The sequence below is a fragment of the Felis catus genome, chromosome C1, assembly GCF_018350175.1.
Source record: "Felis catus isolate Fca126 chromosome C1, F.catus_Fca126_mat1.0, whole genome shotgun sequence".
Lineage (NCBI taxonomy): Eukaryota > Metazoa > Chordata > Mammalia > Carnivora > Felidae > Felis > Felis catus.
In genome coordinates this window covers 8,702,998-8,720,980 of record NC_058375.1, presented here as the reverse complement: position 1 = coordinate 8,720,980, position 17,983 = coordinate 8,702,998, and the positions used below count along the sequence as shown (strand labels likewise).

Below are 17,983 nucleotides of genomic sequence, written 5' to 3'. Positions count from 1 at the left end.
TCCGCCCGCTCGCCCGCCTCCCGTTCTTCTCTGGGGCTTTTCTACCGCAGGGAGCGGGGGATACGGGGGTGTTCGGGGCGGTCAGGGCCCTCCGCACCCCTGGAGAGACCCCACCCCCGGCTGCTGGAAATGCAGAAAGTGCATCACCATTCACCAAAAAAGGAAATCACTTAATCCGCCTTTAAGTCCCTGGGCGGCAAACAGAACCTCTAAACCAAGAAAGGTCTTGCTCTGAAGTCGCCGTGTTAAGTGAGTGAATGAAAGAAAAGGAAGCAAGGAAGGAAGGAAGGAAGAGAGTTAGTTTAGTTAGTTTAGTGGGAGTTAGTTTAGGACCTCCAAGGGCTCCTGGCACAGATGTCAGCCAGGGGCATCCAAGTCTGGGGAAAGAAAGGCATCCTCCCTTCCTAGGAAGAAGCCCTCAGACAGATCGGGAGCCTCTTTCCCGCAGAGTAAGCTCCAGAGGCGTGGGTGGTTGGGTGCAGCTCTGGGTGCGGCAGGCCCCCCTCCAAACCCTGGAGGGGCAAAGGGTGGCTGGAAGAGGCATGTCTTGGATGTTAATGAACAACAGAGTAGACCATGCATAGGCCCTGGGGAAAAGAGAAATCAATACCCTAAGACTGCTTCAGCAAGGGAAATAGTCTATCAGTGTCAGCGGGCATACAATATGACTCTACTCAGTAAAAATACACTCTCGTGAATACAATAGAGACAATGCCAGAAGCAAATGACAGGCAAATGTTTGCAGTGATTATATCCAGGTGTGGGATTGTATATATGTATAGTTATATATTATATATTACATATATTATTTCCTGGTAGTTTTATTTATTTATTTATTTATTTATTTATTTATTTATTTATTTATAAGCAGGTTCCACGCCCAGCACGGAGCCCAACACAGGGCTTGAACTCACAACCCTGAGATCAAGACCTAAGCTGAGATCACAAGTCGGACGCGGATGCTTAACCAACTGAGCCACCCAGGCATCCCTACTTTTATTTTCTTATTTATATTTTTCATTGCTTTTATAATTTTTTTAACGTTTATTTATTTTTGAGACAGAGAGAGACAGAGCATGAACGGGGGAGGGTCACAGAGAGAGGGAGACACAGAATCCGAAACAGGCTCCAGGCTCTGAGCTGTCAGCACAGAGCCCGACGCGGGGCTCGAACCCACGGACCGTGAGATCATGACCTGAGCCGAAGTCGGACGCTTAACTGACCGAGCCACCCAGGTGCCCCTTATAATTTTTCATGCAATTAATATATCCTATTTGTACAATCCAAACAAAACCAACACATGTTATTGTTAGAAAATGGGTACAATCCCTGGGCACCTTGGAGCTCATCTCATCGTACAGAGATTTACTCACTGTACAGATGGTAGGAGGGAGCACAGAGGGACCCAGTAGCCAGCTCAAGGTCACAAGGCAAGTAAAGGGAAGAGGTGTGGGTGCGATCCAGGTTTTCTATCTCCCAGCTGGGACCCCTGGCAGGCGGGGAGTTTCTGCAGCTGGAGACAGGATTTGGTGCCAAGATCCACCGGATGTTTTTGAATTCAGGAGAATACAGACTGAAATTCCAGATCTTTCAAGAAGGAAATGGAGGGATGGGCAGAGGGATGGAGAATGAATGTATGTTGCCTGGTTCAGTTTTCAAAGTTCTTTCTCATTCTGTGTTCACAACAGCCTTGTGAGTTAGGCAGTATCCTATTTGTGAAGTAAGGAAACTGAGGCCCAGAGAAGTGAAGGGACCCTGCTCGACATCACCCAGCTGGTGTGGGACCACAGTCAGGGAGGTGGCTTTAGAACCTAGTTCTAACTCTCCATTTGCCGGGACCCAAGGAGAACCTCAATGGTCACAACGGTCACGTACTTTGGACAGAAAAAGTCCTTGGGCAGCGGGGTTCCCCTGGTCCACGGGCCCAGAGTCATTGTAAATCAGGAGAGGGAATCAATCTGGGAGGCTGCTGGCCTCCTCTGGAGAAAGGATTCACCCCGGTGCAGCCTGCCCTCCATTCCTTCCGTATCTATTTCCTGCTCCCTTTGCCAAATTGCTAGAACTTGAACCTGGTCCAAACTTCATCCAAAAGTAGAGCCTGTCTCCTTAACCAGTGGTGGCTGCTGCCCAGATGTTACTGCTGGTACGTGCTGCACGTGTTGTGCACATTTAAAGGCACAGGATTCGGCTTTCCTGGGAAGGTGCAGAAAGGACACCTGGCCTGGAGGGCGGTTCTCTGGTGCCAAGGGGTAGGGGCTGCTCTTCTCATCTCCATTGCCATCGTCGTCTTCTTCTTCTTCTTTTAAGTTTATTTTCTTATTTTGAGAGAGAGAACGCGCACGCGTGAGCCGGGGAGGAGCTGGGGGGGGGGGAGGGGCAGACAGAGAATCCCAAGCAGGTTCCACACTGTCAAGCGCCAAGCCTGATGTGGGGCTTGAACTCACAAACCGTGAGATCATGACCTGAGCTGAAGATGGATGGCTGCCAGCCTGCCCTCAGCCCCCCTCTGCCTTTATACTCATCATCTAGTCCCACTGGCACTTAGCCCCCTTAATAACAATAATGACGGTGGGGTACCTGGGTGCCTCAGTCGGCTAAGCATCTGACTCTTTTTTTTTTTTTAATTTTTTTTTTCAACGTTTATTTATTTTTGGGACAGAGAGAGACAGAGCATGAACGGGCGAGGGGCAGAGAGAGAGGGAGACACAGAATAGGAAACAGGCTCCAGGCTCTGAGCCATCAGCCCAGAGCCCGACGCGGGGCTCGAACTCACAGACCGCGAGATCGTGACCTGGCTGAAGTCGGACGCTTAACCGACTGTGTCACCCAGGCGCCCAGCATCTGACTCTTGATCTCAGCTCAGGTCTTATCTTAGGGTTGTGAGGTGGAATCTGTGCTGGGTGTAAAGCCTACTTAATAATAATAATTATTATTATAATTATTAGCAGGAATTCCAAGCTCTTCCCTTAAGTGAAAATAGAGAGATACAAGTGTATATTACATGCTCCAATTTCTGTGAGTGGAAAACAGCAGTAGTTGAGTCTAGGGAGAAGAACGGATGAATTGGGGCCCCGAGAGAGGAAGACTTCACCCATCACCTTATAGCACATTTAGAATTTTGGATCATGTATGTGTGTTTCTTGTTTCCTGGCAAAAATAAATACTGAATGGTTATTTTAAGCCAGGCAGTATGTGAAATGTTTCACATGCTTGTGTCTCTTAAGTCTCAGAGCAGCCCTACTGTGTTTTAATTTTTTTTTAATGTTTATTTCTTTATTTTGAAAGAGAGACAACAGGAGGGAGACGGGCAGAGAGAGGGAGAGAGAGAATCCCAAGCAGGCTCTGTGCTGTCAGTATAGAGCCCGATGCAGGGCTCAATCTCAGGAATTTTGAGATCATGACCTGAGCCAAAATCAAGAGTCGAATGCTTTACCGACTGAGCCACCCAGGACCCCCAGCCCTACTCTATTTTATAATCCCCATTTTATGGAGGGAGAAGCCCAGGGAAGTTAGGTGACTTGCTAGCAAGGGGTAAGGCCAAGAGATTTGAAGCCCAGAGAGCCTGATGTCAGGGTCCTCTCTCTTGACTCCTGGCTTTGTTGTAGCTCTGTTGCTTACCCAGGGCTGTGATTCCCCTGTAGGGGTGGGAAGTGGGTGATTGGGGGTGGGGGGAGTGTTGAGAGTGGCAAGGGAGTTATGAGCACAAATAATGAGGCTCCCCTTTGACCCAGGAATCTGCTTCCAGGAATCGCTCCCCCTGAAACATTCATGTAAGTAGGCCAAGATGGATGTCTATTACATAGTTGTTTGTAATAGCCAAAATAATTATGTGGCTTTACATTTACTGAACACTCACGATGTGTCATGCGCCTTGCATACCTCACCTGCATTGACTCAATTATGCCTCAAAAATGTAAGACACAGGGGTGCCTGGCTGTCTCAGTCGGTAAAGTGTGCCACTCTTGATCTATGGATTGTGAGTTCGAGCTCCATGTTGGGTGTAGAGATTGCTTTAAAATAAAAACTCTTTAGGGAAAAAAACATATACGAGGCAGATTCTCTAGTCATCCCCATTTCACAGGTAGAATCAAGCCTGGTCCAGTCCTTTGTTCTCACCACACTGTGCCGCCCAGGTACTTCTGCCTTCTCGAGGGGGTTGAACGGATCCTGTCTTTCTAACTGTAGGTCATGGATTCCTGCACATTCATGAACATATACTGTGGGGTTTGTGAACTCCAGGTGGGAATTAAGAATTGTGTTTATGGGGCTGCCTGTCTGGCTCAGTCAGAAGGGGATGTGATTCTTGGAGTGCCTGGGTGGCTCAGTCAGTTGAGGACTTTGGCTCAGGTCCTGATCTCATGGTTTGTGAGTTAAAGCTCCATATGGGGCAGCACCCTCTGTCCACCTCTCTCTGCCCCTCCACCACTTGTGCTCTCCCCAACATAAATAAATAATAAGTAAATAAATAAATAAACAAATAAATAAATAAGTAAACTTAAAAAGAAAAAAAAGAGGAGGGGTGCCTGGGTGGCTCAGTCAGTTAAGCGTCTGACTTCGGCTCTGGTCATGATCTCACAGCTTGTGAGTGTGAGCCTTGCATCGGGCTCTGTGCTGACAGCTCAGAGCCTAGAGCCTGCTTTGGATTCTGTGTCTCCCTCTCTCTCTGCCCCTCCCCTGCTCACACTCTGTCTCTCTCTCAAACATAAATAAACAAACAAACAAACAAACATTAAAAAGGAAAAAAGAGGAGCATGTGACTCTTGATCTTGGGGTCCTGAGTTCAAGTCCCATGTTGGGTGTAGAAATTCCTAAAAAATAAATAAATAAATAGGGGTGCCTGGGTGGCTCAGATGGTTAAGCATCCAACTTTGATTCAGGTCATGATCTCATACTTCATGGGTTCGAGCCCAGCGTTGGGCTCTGTGCTGAGATTGTGATCTGTGCTGAGATTGGGCTCTGTGCTTTGGATTCTGTGTGTGTCTCTCTCTTTGCCCCTGCCCTGCTCATGCTCTGTCTCTGTCTCAAAAATAAATACACAATTGGGAATGCAAGCTGATGCAGCCACTCTGGAAAACAGTATGAAGGTTCTTCAAAAAACTAAAAAGAGAACTATCCTACGACCCAGCAATTGCACTACTAGGCATTTATCCACGGGATAAAGGTGTGCTGTTTCGAAGGGACACATGCACCCCCATGTTTATAGCAGCACTATTGACAATAGCCAAAGTATGGAAAGAGCCCAAATGTCCATCAATGGATGAATGGATAAAGAAAATGTATATATATATATATATATATATATATATATATATATATATATACACACACACATACACAGTAGAGTATTACTCGGCAATCAAAAAGAATGAAATCTTGCCATTTGCAGCTACGTGGATGGAAATGGAGGCTATTATGCTAAGTGAAATTAGTCAGAGAAAGACAAAAATCCTATGACTTCACTCATATGAGGACTTTAAAAGACAAAACAGATGAACATAAGGGAAGGGAAACAAAAAGAATATAAAAACAGGGAGGGGGACAAAACAGAAGAGACCTCATAAATATGGAGAACAAACTGAGGGTTGCTGGAGGGGTTGTGGGAGGGGGGATGGGCTAAATGGGTAAGGGGCACTAGGGAATCTACTCCTGAAATCATTGTTGCACTATATGCTAATTTGGATGTAAATTTTTAAAATAAAAAATTAAATTAAAAAAAATACACATTATAAATAAAAAACTATTAAAAAACAGTTGTGTTTATGCTTTGATAATAGCCTTGGAAAAAAAAAAAAGGTAAGCATAGTTGCAGGATCACCTGGACAGGCACCTTCTCACGGGGTGCTGGCATTCCCAACTCTGCAAACATATGTCTGCTCACAGCCCACAAGAAGCCACCTCAAATGACCGTTTAAAATTTTCAACAACTGAGAAGCACTGTCTGACTTTGGAATGTCCTGAAACCAAAGTGGAAACAATTGCTCCATTGTCCTCCCCTGTGCTCATATTGAATTTTTTCCCTTAGAAACAAAGCAAAATTTCTCTTCTGCATGGATGATTCACAATTTAAAGTCATTTTCAAATAATGAGACTTTAGTGTCTTATGTTATTTAATAAGTTAAAACTCAGGATGACATCAAGAAGATGATGTGGTGTGGCAGAGAAAGGAGACAGTCCTGGGCGGGATTCGTGTCTCCATATGCTGATCTGGAAGAGTTGGCAACAAAATATTTTGTATAAAGTCTAGTTTACGGTGGCTTCTTTCTTTCTTGTCTTTCTTTTCTTTTCTTTCTTTCTTTCTTTCTTTCTTTCTTTCTTTCTTTCTTTCTTTCTTTCTTTCTTTCTTTCTTTCTTTCTTTCTTTCTTTCTTCTCTCTTTCTTCCCTGTACTAAGGGGTTTTTTTGCAGGGAAAATCGTCATTTTTACACAAAAGTTAATTTTTTTTTTTTTTTTTAAATCGTAGGGCTGTTGAAACCATCAGTAGCAAATGGGGCCCAACACGTGTTCAGTTTGGCTGGCTCAGTGTTTTTTTTACAAGTAAGTTGGACGCTCTCACGCCTCCACCCCCTTCCCCCGCCCCAGACCCCAGCCGCCTCTTTGACTTCGCTCTATCAGCGGGGGAACGGGTGGTCCAGCCCCTGCGGCTCCGGTCAGTTCCTCGCCGAAGCTCCGCCCCCTTCTCTCCGACCCGCCCCTGTCTCTTCCCTCCGCCCTTTCCTTCCCCTTGTGTCGCAAAAGACTCGGCGGCGCTTGACGGCCGGGGTTGTTTGACGGCCGGTGGCAACCGAGAGGGAGGAGGAAGCAGCTGTGGCTGCTGCTGCGGCGGCTGCGGCAGGGGCCGGGGTGGGCGCCGCGGTCCGGGCCGGGGAGTGAGGCGCGGGCGGCCGGGCCGGTGGGCTGGGCGGCGGGCCCGGCGGCCGCCCCCGCGCCGCGCCTGGCGGCCCGATGTGGCTGCAGCAGCGGCTTAAGGGGCTGCCGGGACTGCTGTCGAGCAGCTGGGCCCGCCGCCTACTCTGCCTGCTCGGCCTCCTGCTGCTGCTTCTGTGGTTCGCCGGCTCCGGGGCGCGGCGGGCCGCGGGCGGCCTGCACCTGCTGCCCTGGTCCCGCGGCGAGCCGGGCGCCGCCGAGTCCTCCGCCTGCCTGGAGGCGGCCACCCGCGCCTGGCGCGGCCTGCGGGAGCGCGGCGAGGCTGTCCCACTGGGCCCTGGAGTGCCGGCCCTGGTGGCCAACGGCTTCCTGGCACTGGACGTGGCCGCCAACCGGCTGTGGGTGACTCCTGGAGAGCGAGAACCCGCCGTGGCGCCGGACTTCGTGCCCTTCGTGCAGCTGCGACCGCTGAGTGCGCTCTCCGAAGCCGGAGAGTCAGTACTGTTGCTGCGTGAAGGGCTGCTGCGCCGAGTGCGTTGCCTGCAGCTCGGGACCTCAGGCCCCGGCCCTGCGGCCGCCGCCCCCGGACCCGCCTCGGCCTCCGGCCTCGTCACCGGATCCGGCCGCGACTGCGTGCTGCTGCAAGAGGACTTTCTGGCGCACCGGGGCCGACCCCACGTCTATCTGCAGCGTATCCAGCTCAACAATCCCACGGAGAGGGTGGCCGCGCTGCAGACTGTGGGGCCCACTGCCGGCCCGGTCCCCAGAGCCTTCACCAGTACCCTGGAGAAGGTGGGAGATCATCAGTTCCTCCTCTACTCGGGCCGGTCCCCGCCTTTTCCCACGGGGCTGGTGCACCTGGTGGTGGTGGCGGCCAAGAAGCTAGTGAACCGGCTCCAGGTGGCTCCCAAGACACAACTGGACGAGACAGTGTTGTGGGTGGTGCATGTTTCAGGCCCTATTAACCCCCAGGTGCTCAAAAACAAAGCAGCCAAGGAGCTCAAGGTGGTCCAGGATTTGGCACGGAAGGAAATGCTGGAGCTCTTGGAGATGCCAGCGGCTGAGCTGCTTCAAGACCACCAGCGCCTCTGGGCTCAGCTCTTCAGCCCAGGTGAGGCCTGGCCAGTTCTTGGGCCACAGTGCACACCTTACACCAGGGCCTCCGCGGCCCACCCTGGAGATGCCCCACTAAAGTCTGCAGAGTTGACCCTGAAGGGGAGCAGTGGGGGTGGTTAAAGGGAGCTTGGCCATTGACCTGGGCTGACTCTGCTCCACCGCTTGGTATTTGTGCGAGCGACGTGGGACCAGTTTACTGATCTCCATGGGCTTGTGTTCAGTAATAACAGGAGCACCTCAGAGGGCTTCTGTGAGTCCGAGGAAGGAATGAGAATAAAAGACAGGCCTTACTGTTATTTGTCCTCATAAATGAGGCCTGATTTGGAGAGTGGTTTTGGGGGTCAGCTTGTAAAGGATAAATCAGGCAGAAGGGCCTGGCGGGTCCCCAGATTCTTTCTTTCCTCAGTCCCTCACAGTCTGGCTGGTGACAGGCATGCGCTTTTTTTTTTTTTTTTTTACATGTTTGTTTATTTTTGAGAGAGGCAGAGAGAATGCAAGCGGGAGAGGGTCTGCAGAGGGTCTCTGCACTGATAGCAGAGAGCCCAATGCAGGGCTCGAATTCACGGACTGTGAGATCATGACCTGATCCAAAGCCAGATGCTTAACCGACTCAACCACCCAGGCATTCCCCCCCCACCCCGCCCTTTTAAAGTGTATTTTGAGAGAGAGATCGAGAGAGCATATGAGCAGGGGAGGGGCAGAGAGAGAATCCCAAGCAGGCTCTGCACAGTCAGCATGGAGTCCCACAGTGGGGCTCAAACTCATGAACCATGAGGTCATGATGAGCTGAAATCGAGTGGGATGTTTAACTGACTGAGCCACCCAGGCCCCCCCCCCCCCGCCTTTTTTTTAAAGTGATCTCTGTGGTTCATGGGGCTTGAACTCAACAACTGAGATCAGGGGTCATGTGCTCCATTGACTGGAAGGGAATGGAACCTCTCCAGCAGGTGGAATGCACCCACCAAATAAAAACTTCCTTCCCCTAAAGACTGTTGAAGTAAAGGAAATCCTATTCTAGGTGAAAGAGAGATTTTGGTTTCCAGGGTGCTCGTTGTCTAAATCCTTGTATTTAGTTGCTCAAAGTGTGTTTCACTCGTTCAGCAAGTATTGATCGAATCCTGCCAGGGACTGTTCTCCATACGATGGATAGAGAAGTGACCAGAACAAAGCGCCTGTTTCATGGTGCTTGCTTAAATTCTGGATGGGAGGAAGACTATAGTAGAAAAGTGAAAGTCGGAATAAATAAGCCAGATTGCTCTTTAGAATACGAAGTTCCATAGAGCGGGGCACCTGGGTGGCTCCGTCGGTTAAACCAGCCAGCCCTTGATTTCTTGTGTCAGGCTCTGTGCTGACAGTGAGGAGCCTCCTTGGGATTCTCTGTCTCTGTCTCCAGTAGCGCTTGTGCAATCTCTCTCTCTCAAAATACACTTAAAAAAAATTTTTAAAGTTCCGTAGAGAAAAATTAAAAGTATGTGATTGAGGATGACAGGGTGGGGTTCAGAGTGGGGTGGGGGCCTCTGTTTAGCTCCAGTTGTTGGGGAGGCCTTTCCAAGGAGGAAGCACTTAAGCTAAGACCTGAGTAGCAAGAAACTGACCATGTGATGATCTAGAGGGAGCTGGCAAGTCAGAGGCCCTAAGACAAGAGCAGGTTTGGTTGAGAGGCCAGGGTGGCTGGTGGGTAGCAAGCCAGGGAGGGGTCGAGGTAGCCAGACCCCGAAGGGCCTTGTAGACCGTGGTGATGACTGTGAATTTGATTCTATGTGGGGTGGAAGGGAGAGCAGAGACAACTGTCGGATGTACATTTTTCAGGATCCCCTGGCTGTTCTATCCAGAATATAGACAATAAGGGACAAAAGTGGGACATGGAGACCAGATGAGAGGATTTTGCAGGCGCCGAGGTGAAAGAGGAGGGTGGCTGGCACCTGAGTTGTGGCCGTGGAGACAGAAGTGGATGGCTTCTGATACTTTCAGAAGTGGCGCCACCGGGACTTTGCACGGACTGGGCGTGGGGCGTGAGAACTGGAGGGTGACTCCTGAATTTGTGGGGAGCGCTAGAGCAAGTGTCTGGAGATAATTTGTGGAAGGATTGCTTTGGGGCTGGAAGAACTTCGAGCACGTCAGGTCCCAAATGCCTGTCAGGCGTCTGGGTGGAGACCCCAAATGGGCAGTTAGCTGTTCTGAGTCTAGAATTCATACAGATTTGGGAGATCCGGTGTTCAGATGTTATTTAAAGCTCCAGGACTGGAGCACAGGATGATGGCAAGGAGCAACCCAGGATGGGCCAGAGCGCTGATGATGTTGTTCCGGAGGCAGAGGGCAGGGGGGCGGGAGGCGTGCTGGACTCTTCAACCAGCACCATGTCCCGGCCACGTCTGTGTTCTTCTGGGCGCTGGCAGGATTTATGTTTATTATGTTATTTATGTTATTATGTATAGGATTTACTGTTTATTTATTTTTGAGAGAGAGTGCGAGTGGGGAGGGGTGGGAGTGGGGGGTTGGGACTACGGATCCAAAGCAGGCTATGCACTGACAGTGGTGCCTGATGCGGGGCCTGAACTCACGAACCCTGAGATCAGGACCCGAGCCGAAGTTGGACGTCCAACTGACCGAGCCACCCAGGCGCCCCAGGAGGCCCCACTTTGAACAGGATTTTAGGCTTCAGGCCCGCCGGGTCAAGTTGGTCATGTGAGGGAGCCAGAGCTCAGGGGAGGCTGGAGCTGCCATTTCCGTCGCTCCCGCTCTTCCCTTCAGAACCTCATCTTCCCGGCCGGGCCGTCCCCGCTTAACGTGCAACCTTTGTGGCGTTTCAGGTGTGGAGATGAAGAAGATCACGGACGCCCACACCCCGTCTGGCCTGACCGTGAACCTGACGCTGTACTACATGCTCTCCTGCTCACCAGCCCCGCTGCTCAACCCCGGCCTGAGCCACAGGGAGCGCGACCAGATGGAGTCGACGCTCAACTACGAAGATCACTGCTTCAGCGGCCACGCCACCATGCACGCCGAGAACCTGTGGCCGGGCCGGCTGTCGTCCGTCCAGCAGATCCTGCAGCTCTCTGACCTGTGGAAGCTGACCCTGCAGAAGCGCGGCTGCAAGGGGCTGGTGAAGGTGGGCGCCCCAGGCATCCTGCAGGGCATGGTGCTGAGCTTCGGGGGGCTGCAGTTCACCGAGAACCACCTCCAGTTCCAGGCCGACCCCGACGTGCTGCACAACAGCTACGCCCTGCACGGCATCCGCTACAAGAACGACCACATCGACCTAGCCGTGCTCGCGGACCCCGAGGGCAAGCCGTACCTGCACGTGTCCGTGGAGGCCCGCGGCCAGCCCGTCAGGATCTACGCCTGTGAGGCCGGCTGCCTGGAGGAGCCCGTGGAGCTGACCTCAGCGCCCCAGGGCCACACCTTCCCGGTCATGGTGACGCAGCCCATCACGCCGCTGCTCTACATCTCCACCGACCTCATGCACCTGCAGGACCTGCGCCACACGCTGCACCTCAAGGCCATCTTGGCCCACGACGAGCACATGGCCCAGCAGGACCCCGGGCTGCCCTTCCTCTTCTGGTTCAGCGTGGCCTCCCTCATCACCCTCTTCCACCTCTTCCTCTTCAAGCTCATCTACAACGAGTACTGTGGGCCTGGGGCCAAGCCCCTCTTCAGGAGTAAGGTATAAAGCCCCCCTGGGTCTTCAGAGCCTGAGGCCCCGGCCTCGTGTTCTAGCCTCAGACTAGGACGGGAGAGGCCTGGGCGGCAATGGGGTGTCCTCCTAAGCCAGTACCCTCAGCCCGCAACACAGACAGGAGTGAGCGTGTTTGCAGAGGCTATCAGAAAGCGACTTCTGAGAGGAGACCATAGGGAGGGACAGCGGTGGGGCACCCGGGTGGCTCAGTCAGTTAAGTGTCCGACTCTGGATTCTGGCTCCGGCCATGATCTCACGGTTCACGAGATCGAGCCCCGCGTCGGGCTCTGCAATGACAGCGTGGAGCCTGCTTGGGATTCTCTCTGTCTCCTTCTCTCTGCCCTTCCCCAGCTTGCATGCACCCCCCTCCCTCAAGATAATTAACTAAACTTAAAATAATAATTGCAACAAGCCCCTAGATAGACCGGAAACTGCTGTCTAAGCCTCAGGTGAGCCCCCTGTGCTCCCTCCTGAGGGCCTGCTCGTGCCTCTCGCTGTGGGCCAGCTAAGGTGGCCATCTCGTCAGCACAAGGCAAGGTCATTCCTCTCATTTCCGCAAACACCTTGGCCCCCAGGAAGCCATGACTTTGAGCATGGTGGCTGTGAGACTCTCATCAGGAATGTGTCTTGGGGATCAGGCTCAGTTCCAGGGGAGGCCGCTCCTTCTGCCCCACCACCCAGTGCTCCATGCTCCGTTGCTGCCAGGATTCCCCGGGAGAGGGAACAGAAGGAAGCCCATCGCTGGCAGTCACAGGAGAAAGTTCTCCAGAGGGAGCGGGGCTCGCTTCCCTTTCTCTCCTCTCCTCTTGTCGCACTAGCATGTGCAGAGATAGATTCAAGAGCTCTGGGTCTGTGCTCCCGAGCAGTTGAGGAGCCTGGGCCAGCTCCGGAGAAATGCCTCCTCACCTCCACAGAGGGCTTTGTGCCTCCTGGTTTCTGGTTTCTGGCCCGAGGCCAGGACTTGCGAAGAAGTAGCTCTCAGCCCTGACGGAGTGGGAGCAGGGTGGGCAGCAGGTCTGAGCCTGGAGCTTGGAGAACAAATGGAAGGTCAGATGAAAGAGAAACGTGGCCGAGCTGTAACAAAACAGGTGCTCCGTTTGCATTGCGTGGGTCTGACGGCCACTGTTAAGCCGGCCACTGTTAAGCCGGCAGGCTGCTCCTCCCTGCTGCCTGGTCGGCTTCTCTGCTCTTAATCTGCCGTATACCCGTCTGCCCCCAGTTCCCCACCCGATCCAGGGGACAGGCCAGACCCCTAATTTTGGGGTGCTACCCCGTGGCCCTCAGTTGACTCGCGCTCGAGCTGGGGTCCCGCCAGAGCAGAGCCCAGTGAACGCTGCGTCAGCCCGAGGAGGTGTCCGGGCCACTAACCCCACGGTGGCTCTAGCACATCCCTGGGCCACAGTGTCTGCAGAGCCGGATCATCGCCCGGGCGGGATGCCACCAGGGGCGTCCCCGTCACCTGCCCCGCGTGAGATTTCTGTAGCTTCCACGGGGTTGGTGGTGAACAATAACAACTTGTTTTGTTAATTGAACAGGAAGATCCCAGTGTCTGAGTGAAGTCCCATCTGCACAAGACACCCAGCACCGAAAGTCCTGCTGCACGAACAGGGGATCCTTCGAACGCACCCACCCTTTTGTGCCTTTGTTGGGGACGCCAGTGACGCAGAGTGCGTGTGGATGTTCAGGAGTCTGCATCGGGGAGCGGGAGGGGAGGGCCGGTGGACTTTTTGTAAGCTTTCGACTCAATAAAATGAACCTGTATGGAAAATACTTGAAATTGAACTCACTCCTTCTGCTTTCCCCCCTTCTTCTGTCCCAGGAAACAGAGCCTCTTTTGAAAAGACCTGTCTAGGAAAAGTTGTGTTCTATTCCTAATTTAATGTGTTCTTTCTTGACTGAATTTTTAATTTATTGTTGTTGAGATTTTGCCGGATGGTTTTTGCACCCCCTTCAGACGGTGAATCTCGGGCGGGGATTTCCGACCTACGCCGCCCCCGGGGGGGCATCCGGAGGCCCTGCCGCCTGCACCTGCGCCTGCGTGGAGAGCGTGGGTCTCGGGTCCTCCCCGGTTTGCACGTCGTCTCTTTCTTACCATGAGCCTGTGGAGATCTGTGCTTTTGTACTTCTGGGCTTTAGGGGAGGTATTTAACTTTCTAGGGGTTGATGATTGTTGGGTTTTGAAATACCAAAGCTTTTTTTTTTTTGTTCTGTTTTTAAATAAATCTCTTTCAAACTTCCATGATCGGTTTGTGTGTGGTTTGAAACCTCTGGAGACAGCGTATCTTCCTCCATCAGCTGACTTTTAGGTAGTGTCTGAAGCAGATGGGCTGCCCAGCCCTTTGGGGATGGCTGATTCCCGCCCCCCCCCCCCAACATCTAATACTCCCCTTGAGAAGACGCTGATCCACCTGGGGGGGGTTGGTTCGCCAGGTCACCCGGCAGAGCGGGCGGATTGAGGAGCGTCAGCCCGGCCCCTTCCCTGCTGCAGTGCCTCTCCCCCACCTGCCCTAAACAGCCTAGATTTGTCTGTCCTGGCTTTTGCCAGCCCTGGCTTTTGCCAGCCCCGATGGCCTTCTGCCCGTTGGTGGTGGTGGTTGTAGGATCTGATGACCCTGCCTTGTGGGGAGGAGATGGGGCTGGGCCCAGGACCAGAAAGGGACTGAGCTAGGCCTGGCAGCCCGCCTTGGGAGGCCGTGGGCACAGCGTCGTGGGTGCTGCGGCATGACTCCCTGCGAAGCTTGGTCTGCTCGCCACCAGCAGAATGACGCTCACAATGGCATGCTGGGAGGGAAAGGAAACCTGTATCTCCACCTCCACCATGAGTTGTCCTGGCCCCACCCACCTTCCCTGGATGGTGCAGAGCTCAGAAGTGCCTTCCTCGTCCAGCCGTGGGTCATTGGCTGGCCTACCCATTTAGGGAAGCAGGAATCTCACGGGGTGCAGCTGGGTGTGGTTTACGGTGTGACGGGCCCTCCAGTTGTTTCGTTAGAATAGAAGCTGCTTGGGGAGCCTGGGTGGCTCAGTCCATTAAGCGTCCGACTTTGGCTCAGGTCGTGATCTCACGGTTGGTGTTTGAGCCCCGCGTCGGGCTCTGTGCTGACAGCTCGGAGCCTGGGGCGTGTTTTAGATTCTGTGTCTCCCTCTCTCTCTGCCCCTCCCCTGTTGGCACTCTCTCTCTCTCTCAAAAGTAAATAAACATTAAAAAAAAAAAAAGGTGGAAGCTTCTTGACAAGAGCCCCACTTAATGTTCCGCCCCTCTGTTTGGCTTGGAACTCGGCCTATCAGAGGCTCCTAAACGGTAAAAACAAACCCATGTACCTGCTGCCCCGGAAAGACTGATTGAACAACCAGAATTTCAATAAACTCCTTGTGAATTACAGCTCGCGTCGAGCGCTCACTCTGGATCGCTTCCTGGACATCCGCGCGAGCCTGCTGCTTTCTCAGGGGTGGAAACCTGGAATGGGAAATTTAATTTCATGCTACTTAGCACTTCCCAAAAGCTGAGGGCTCGGTATGGACATGTATTAGCTCCCTGAAAACCGACCTGCATCGTGGGCCCCTGCTGATTTGCAAGTCCCCTAGGAGTTTCCCAGGAGTCATCTGAACCTGGTCCCTGTTCAAGAGGGCCGGGAGAGACCAAAGAATGAGGCAGGCCACTCCAGGGGGGTAGGCAGCAGGTGGAGTAAGAAGGGAACTTACTCTAAGAGGCTTGTCTTGGGCTGTAAGACCAGTGGATCCCGGCACCCGCCTGCCACACATTAAAGCTTCTACAGAGGTCTTACCTGGGTTCAGACACGCGCTCAGTCACCATCATAGTGCTGTCCCCTTGGAGCAGCCTCCGGGAGCAGGAAAGGCACTCAGATCCCACATCCAGGGCCAGGGAAGGGGTGAGGAGCCTCTGATCACCTGGGGCCAGCTCACGGATCACTGGAGGTCACGTCCTCTCCATGACACCCTGACAGCCCCCCTCCTCTCAGCCCACCTTTTGCTCTGTGTCCCTGTCCCCCAAATTCACATGTTGAAATCCTAACCCCCAGTGTGATGGTGTTTAGAGGGAGCCCTGGGGGAGGTGACTAGGTCATTAGGGTGGAGTCCTCCCAAATGGGATTCTTGCCCTAATAAGAGAGACCGCAGAGAGCACCCTCGTCCTCGCCTGTGTGTGGGGTGAGGCCACAACAGGCGTCTAACAGCCCAGAAGGGGTGCTCACCAGAACGCACGTGCTGGTCCCCGATTCCGGACTTCCAGCCCCCAGAACTGTGGGAAGCACCTGCCTGTTGTTTCTTTAAAAAAAAAAAATTTTTTTTAGAGATGTATTATGTATTTATTACTACTTTATTTATTTTTAAATTTACATCCAAATTAGCATGTAGTGCAACAATGATGTCAGGAGTAAATTCCTTACTGTCCGTTACCCATTTAGCCCACCCCCCCTCCCACCACCCCTCCAGTAACCCTCAGTTTGTTCTCCATATTTAAGAGTCTCCTATGATTTGTCCCTCTCTCTGTTTTTATATTCTTTTTGTTTCCCTTCCCTTATGTTCATCTGTTTTGTCTCTTGAAGTCCTCATATGAGTGAAGTCATAGGATTTTTGTCTTTCTCTGACTGACTAATTTCACTTAGCATAATAGCCTCCAGTTCCATCCACATAGTTGCAAATGCAAGATCTCATTCTTTTTGATTGCCGAGTAATACTCCATTGTCTATATAAACCACATCTTCTTTATCCATTCATCCATCAATGGACATTTGGGCTCTTTCCATACTTTGGCTATTGTCGATAGCACTGCTATAACCATGGGGGTGCATGTGTCCCTTCGAAACAGCACACGTGTATTCCTTGGATAAATACCCAGTAGTGCGATTGCTGGGTCGTAGGCTAGTTTTATTTTTAATTTTTTGAGGAACCTCCATGCTGTTTTCCAGAGTGGCTGCACCAGCTTGCATTCCCTTTCTTTTTAAAAATGTATTTATTATTAAAAAAAATTTTTTTTTGTTTTGAAGTTTATTTATTTTGGGGGGGAGGGGCAGAGGGAGAGGGAGAGGGAATCCCAAGCAGGCTCCGCGCTGTCAGTGCAGAGCCCGACGCGGGGCTTGAACCCACAAACCGTGAGATCATGACCTGAGCCGAAAGCAAGAGTCAGACTGACTGAGCCACCCAGGTGTCCTCCTTTCTAAGCCCCCAGTCCCTGGCACCCTGTTATAAGAGCCCAAACAGACTAAGACAGGCATGTTCTTGCAGTGGAGGAATGGAACTTTTTGGAGGCGAAAACAAACCAAGAAACAGAGATTCACAGGGTCTTAGATGAAGAAGAAACCTTAGAGGTTTTGTTGCTCAGAATCTGTAACCTGGCTTCGTTGGATCCAAGGACCCCAGAATGGCCAAATGTATGCACTTTTTTTTTTCTTTCCTGAGACGTTCTGTAACTTTCCTCAGATTCTTTTTTTTTAATTAAAAAAAATGTTTTTATTTATTTTTGAGAGGGAGAGAGGGAGAGAGAAAGAGAGAGAGCATGAGTGGGGGAGGGGCAGACAGAGGGAGACACAGAATCCGAAGCAGGCTCCAGGCTCCCAGCTGTCAGCACAGAGCCCATAGAACCCGACCCAGGGCTCGAACTCGTGAACTGCAAGATCCTGACCAGAGCTGAAGTCAGATGCTTAACCGACTGAGCCACCCAGGTGCCCCTTGCGTCGGATTCTTAAAGGATGCCTGGCTTCAAAACGAACAAGATAACCTCCAGCTCGGGGTCTTGTTTTTACCCTCCCCCACCCACCACAGGAAGCGGCAGTGGTCTGAGCTTCTGAAGCCTGGTTCGGAGTCTGGCCATTGGATGGATCACGCCATTTGCTGTGGTGCAGGCGCCCTCCCTGCAGAAAGGAGGCTCAGGGACGGTGGGGTCATCTTGGCTGCTGGGTACCGGCTCAGAAACTGCTTTACCTGAAACAAGCTATCGGCGGTCTGGCTCTCCGGGTTCCCGGGAGCCTCTCCTCCAGACTTTGGCCAACGGAAGCTTTGGATGTATCTTTGGGTTCAGTAAATATTCACTGTGAATCTTCTAGCAGGCCATGCATCTGGCCCTTGGGTGGCAAAGCGGGAAAGATTACATTTGATGAACATCTACTGTGTGCTTGGCACTTAAGTTTTGTGAAGGCAGTGGCTACCTCTGTCTTTTCGTTTCGGGATGGCCAGAAACTAGCACGGGGTAGACGGTCCAAGAATGTTTGTGGAATTGCATTTGTCTGCATTACGCCATTTAATCCTTGTGTTTGGGGTTGCGAGTGACAGAAAACTTTAATTATAAGTGGTTTAAACAGAAGGAAAAGTATT

At 52.0% G+C, this 17,983-nt stretch overlaps 1 protein-coding gene across 2 annotated transcripts; it reads left to right on the top strand.

Annotated features, from left to right (window-relative positions):
* Positions 1-6,816: 6,816 nt before the first annotated feature.
* KIAA2013 (uncharacterized protein KIAA2013 homolog) lies at positions 6,817-13,893 on the top strand. 2 transcript variants are annotated; one of them, XM_023258135.2, is made up of 4 exons: positions 6,817-7,975; positions 10,791-11,089; positions 11,165-11,644; positions 13,192-13,893. In XM_023258135.2, the coding sequence occupies exons 1-4, from the start codon at positions 6,943-6,945 to the stop codon at positions 13,207-13,209; spliced, it is 1,830 nt and encodes a 609-aa protein (XP_023113903.1). In that variant the 5' UTR covers positions 6,817-6,942; the 3' UTR covers positions 13,210-13,893. The 2 variants fall into 2 exon arrangements, with proteins under 2 accessions (XP_023113903.1, XP_003989629.3); XM_003989580.5 differs by having other exon boundaries at positions 6,819-7,975; positions 10,791-11,644.
* Positions 13,894-17,983: the final 4,090 nt, after the last annotated feature.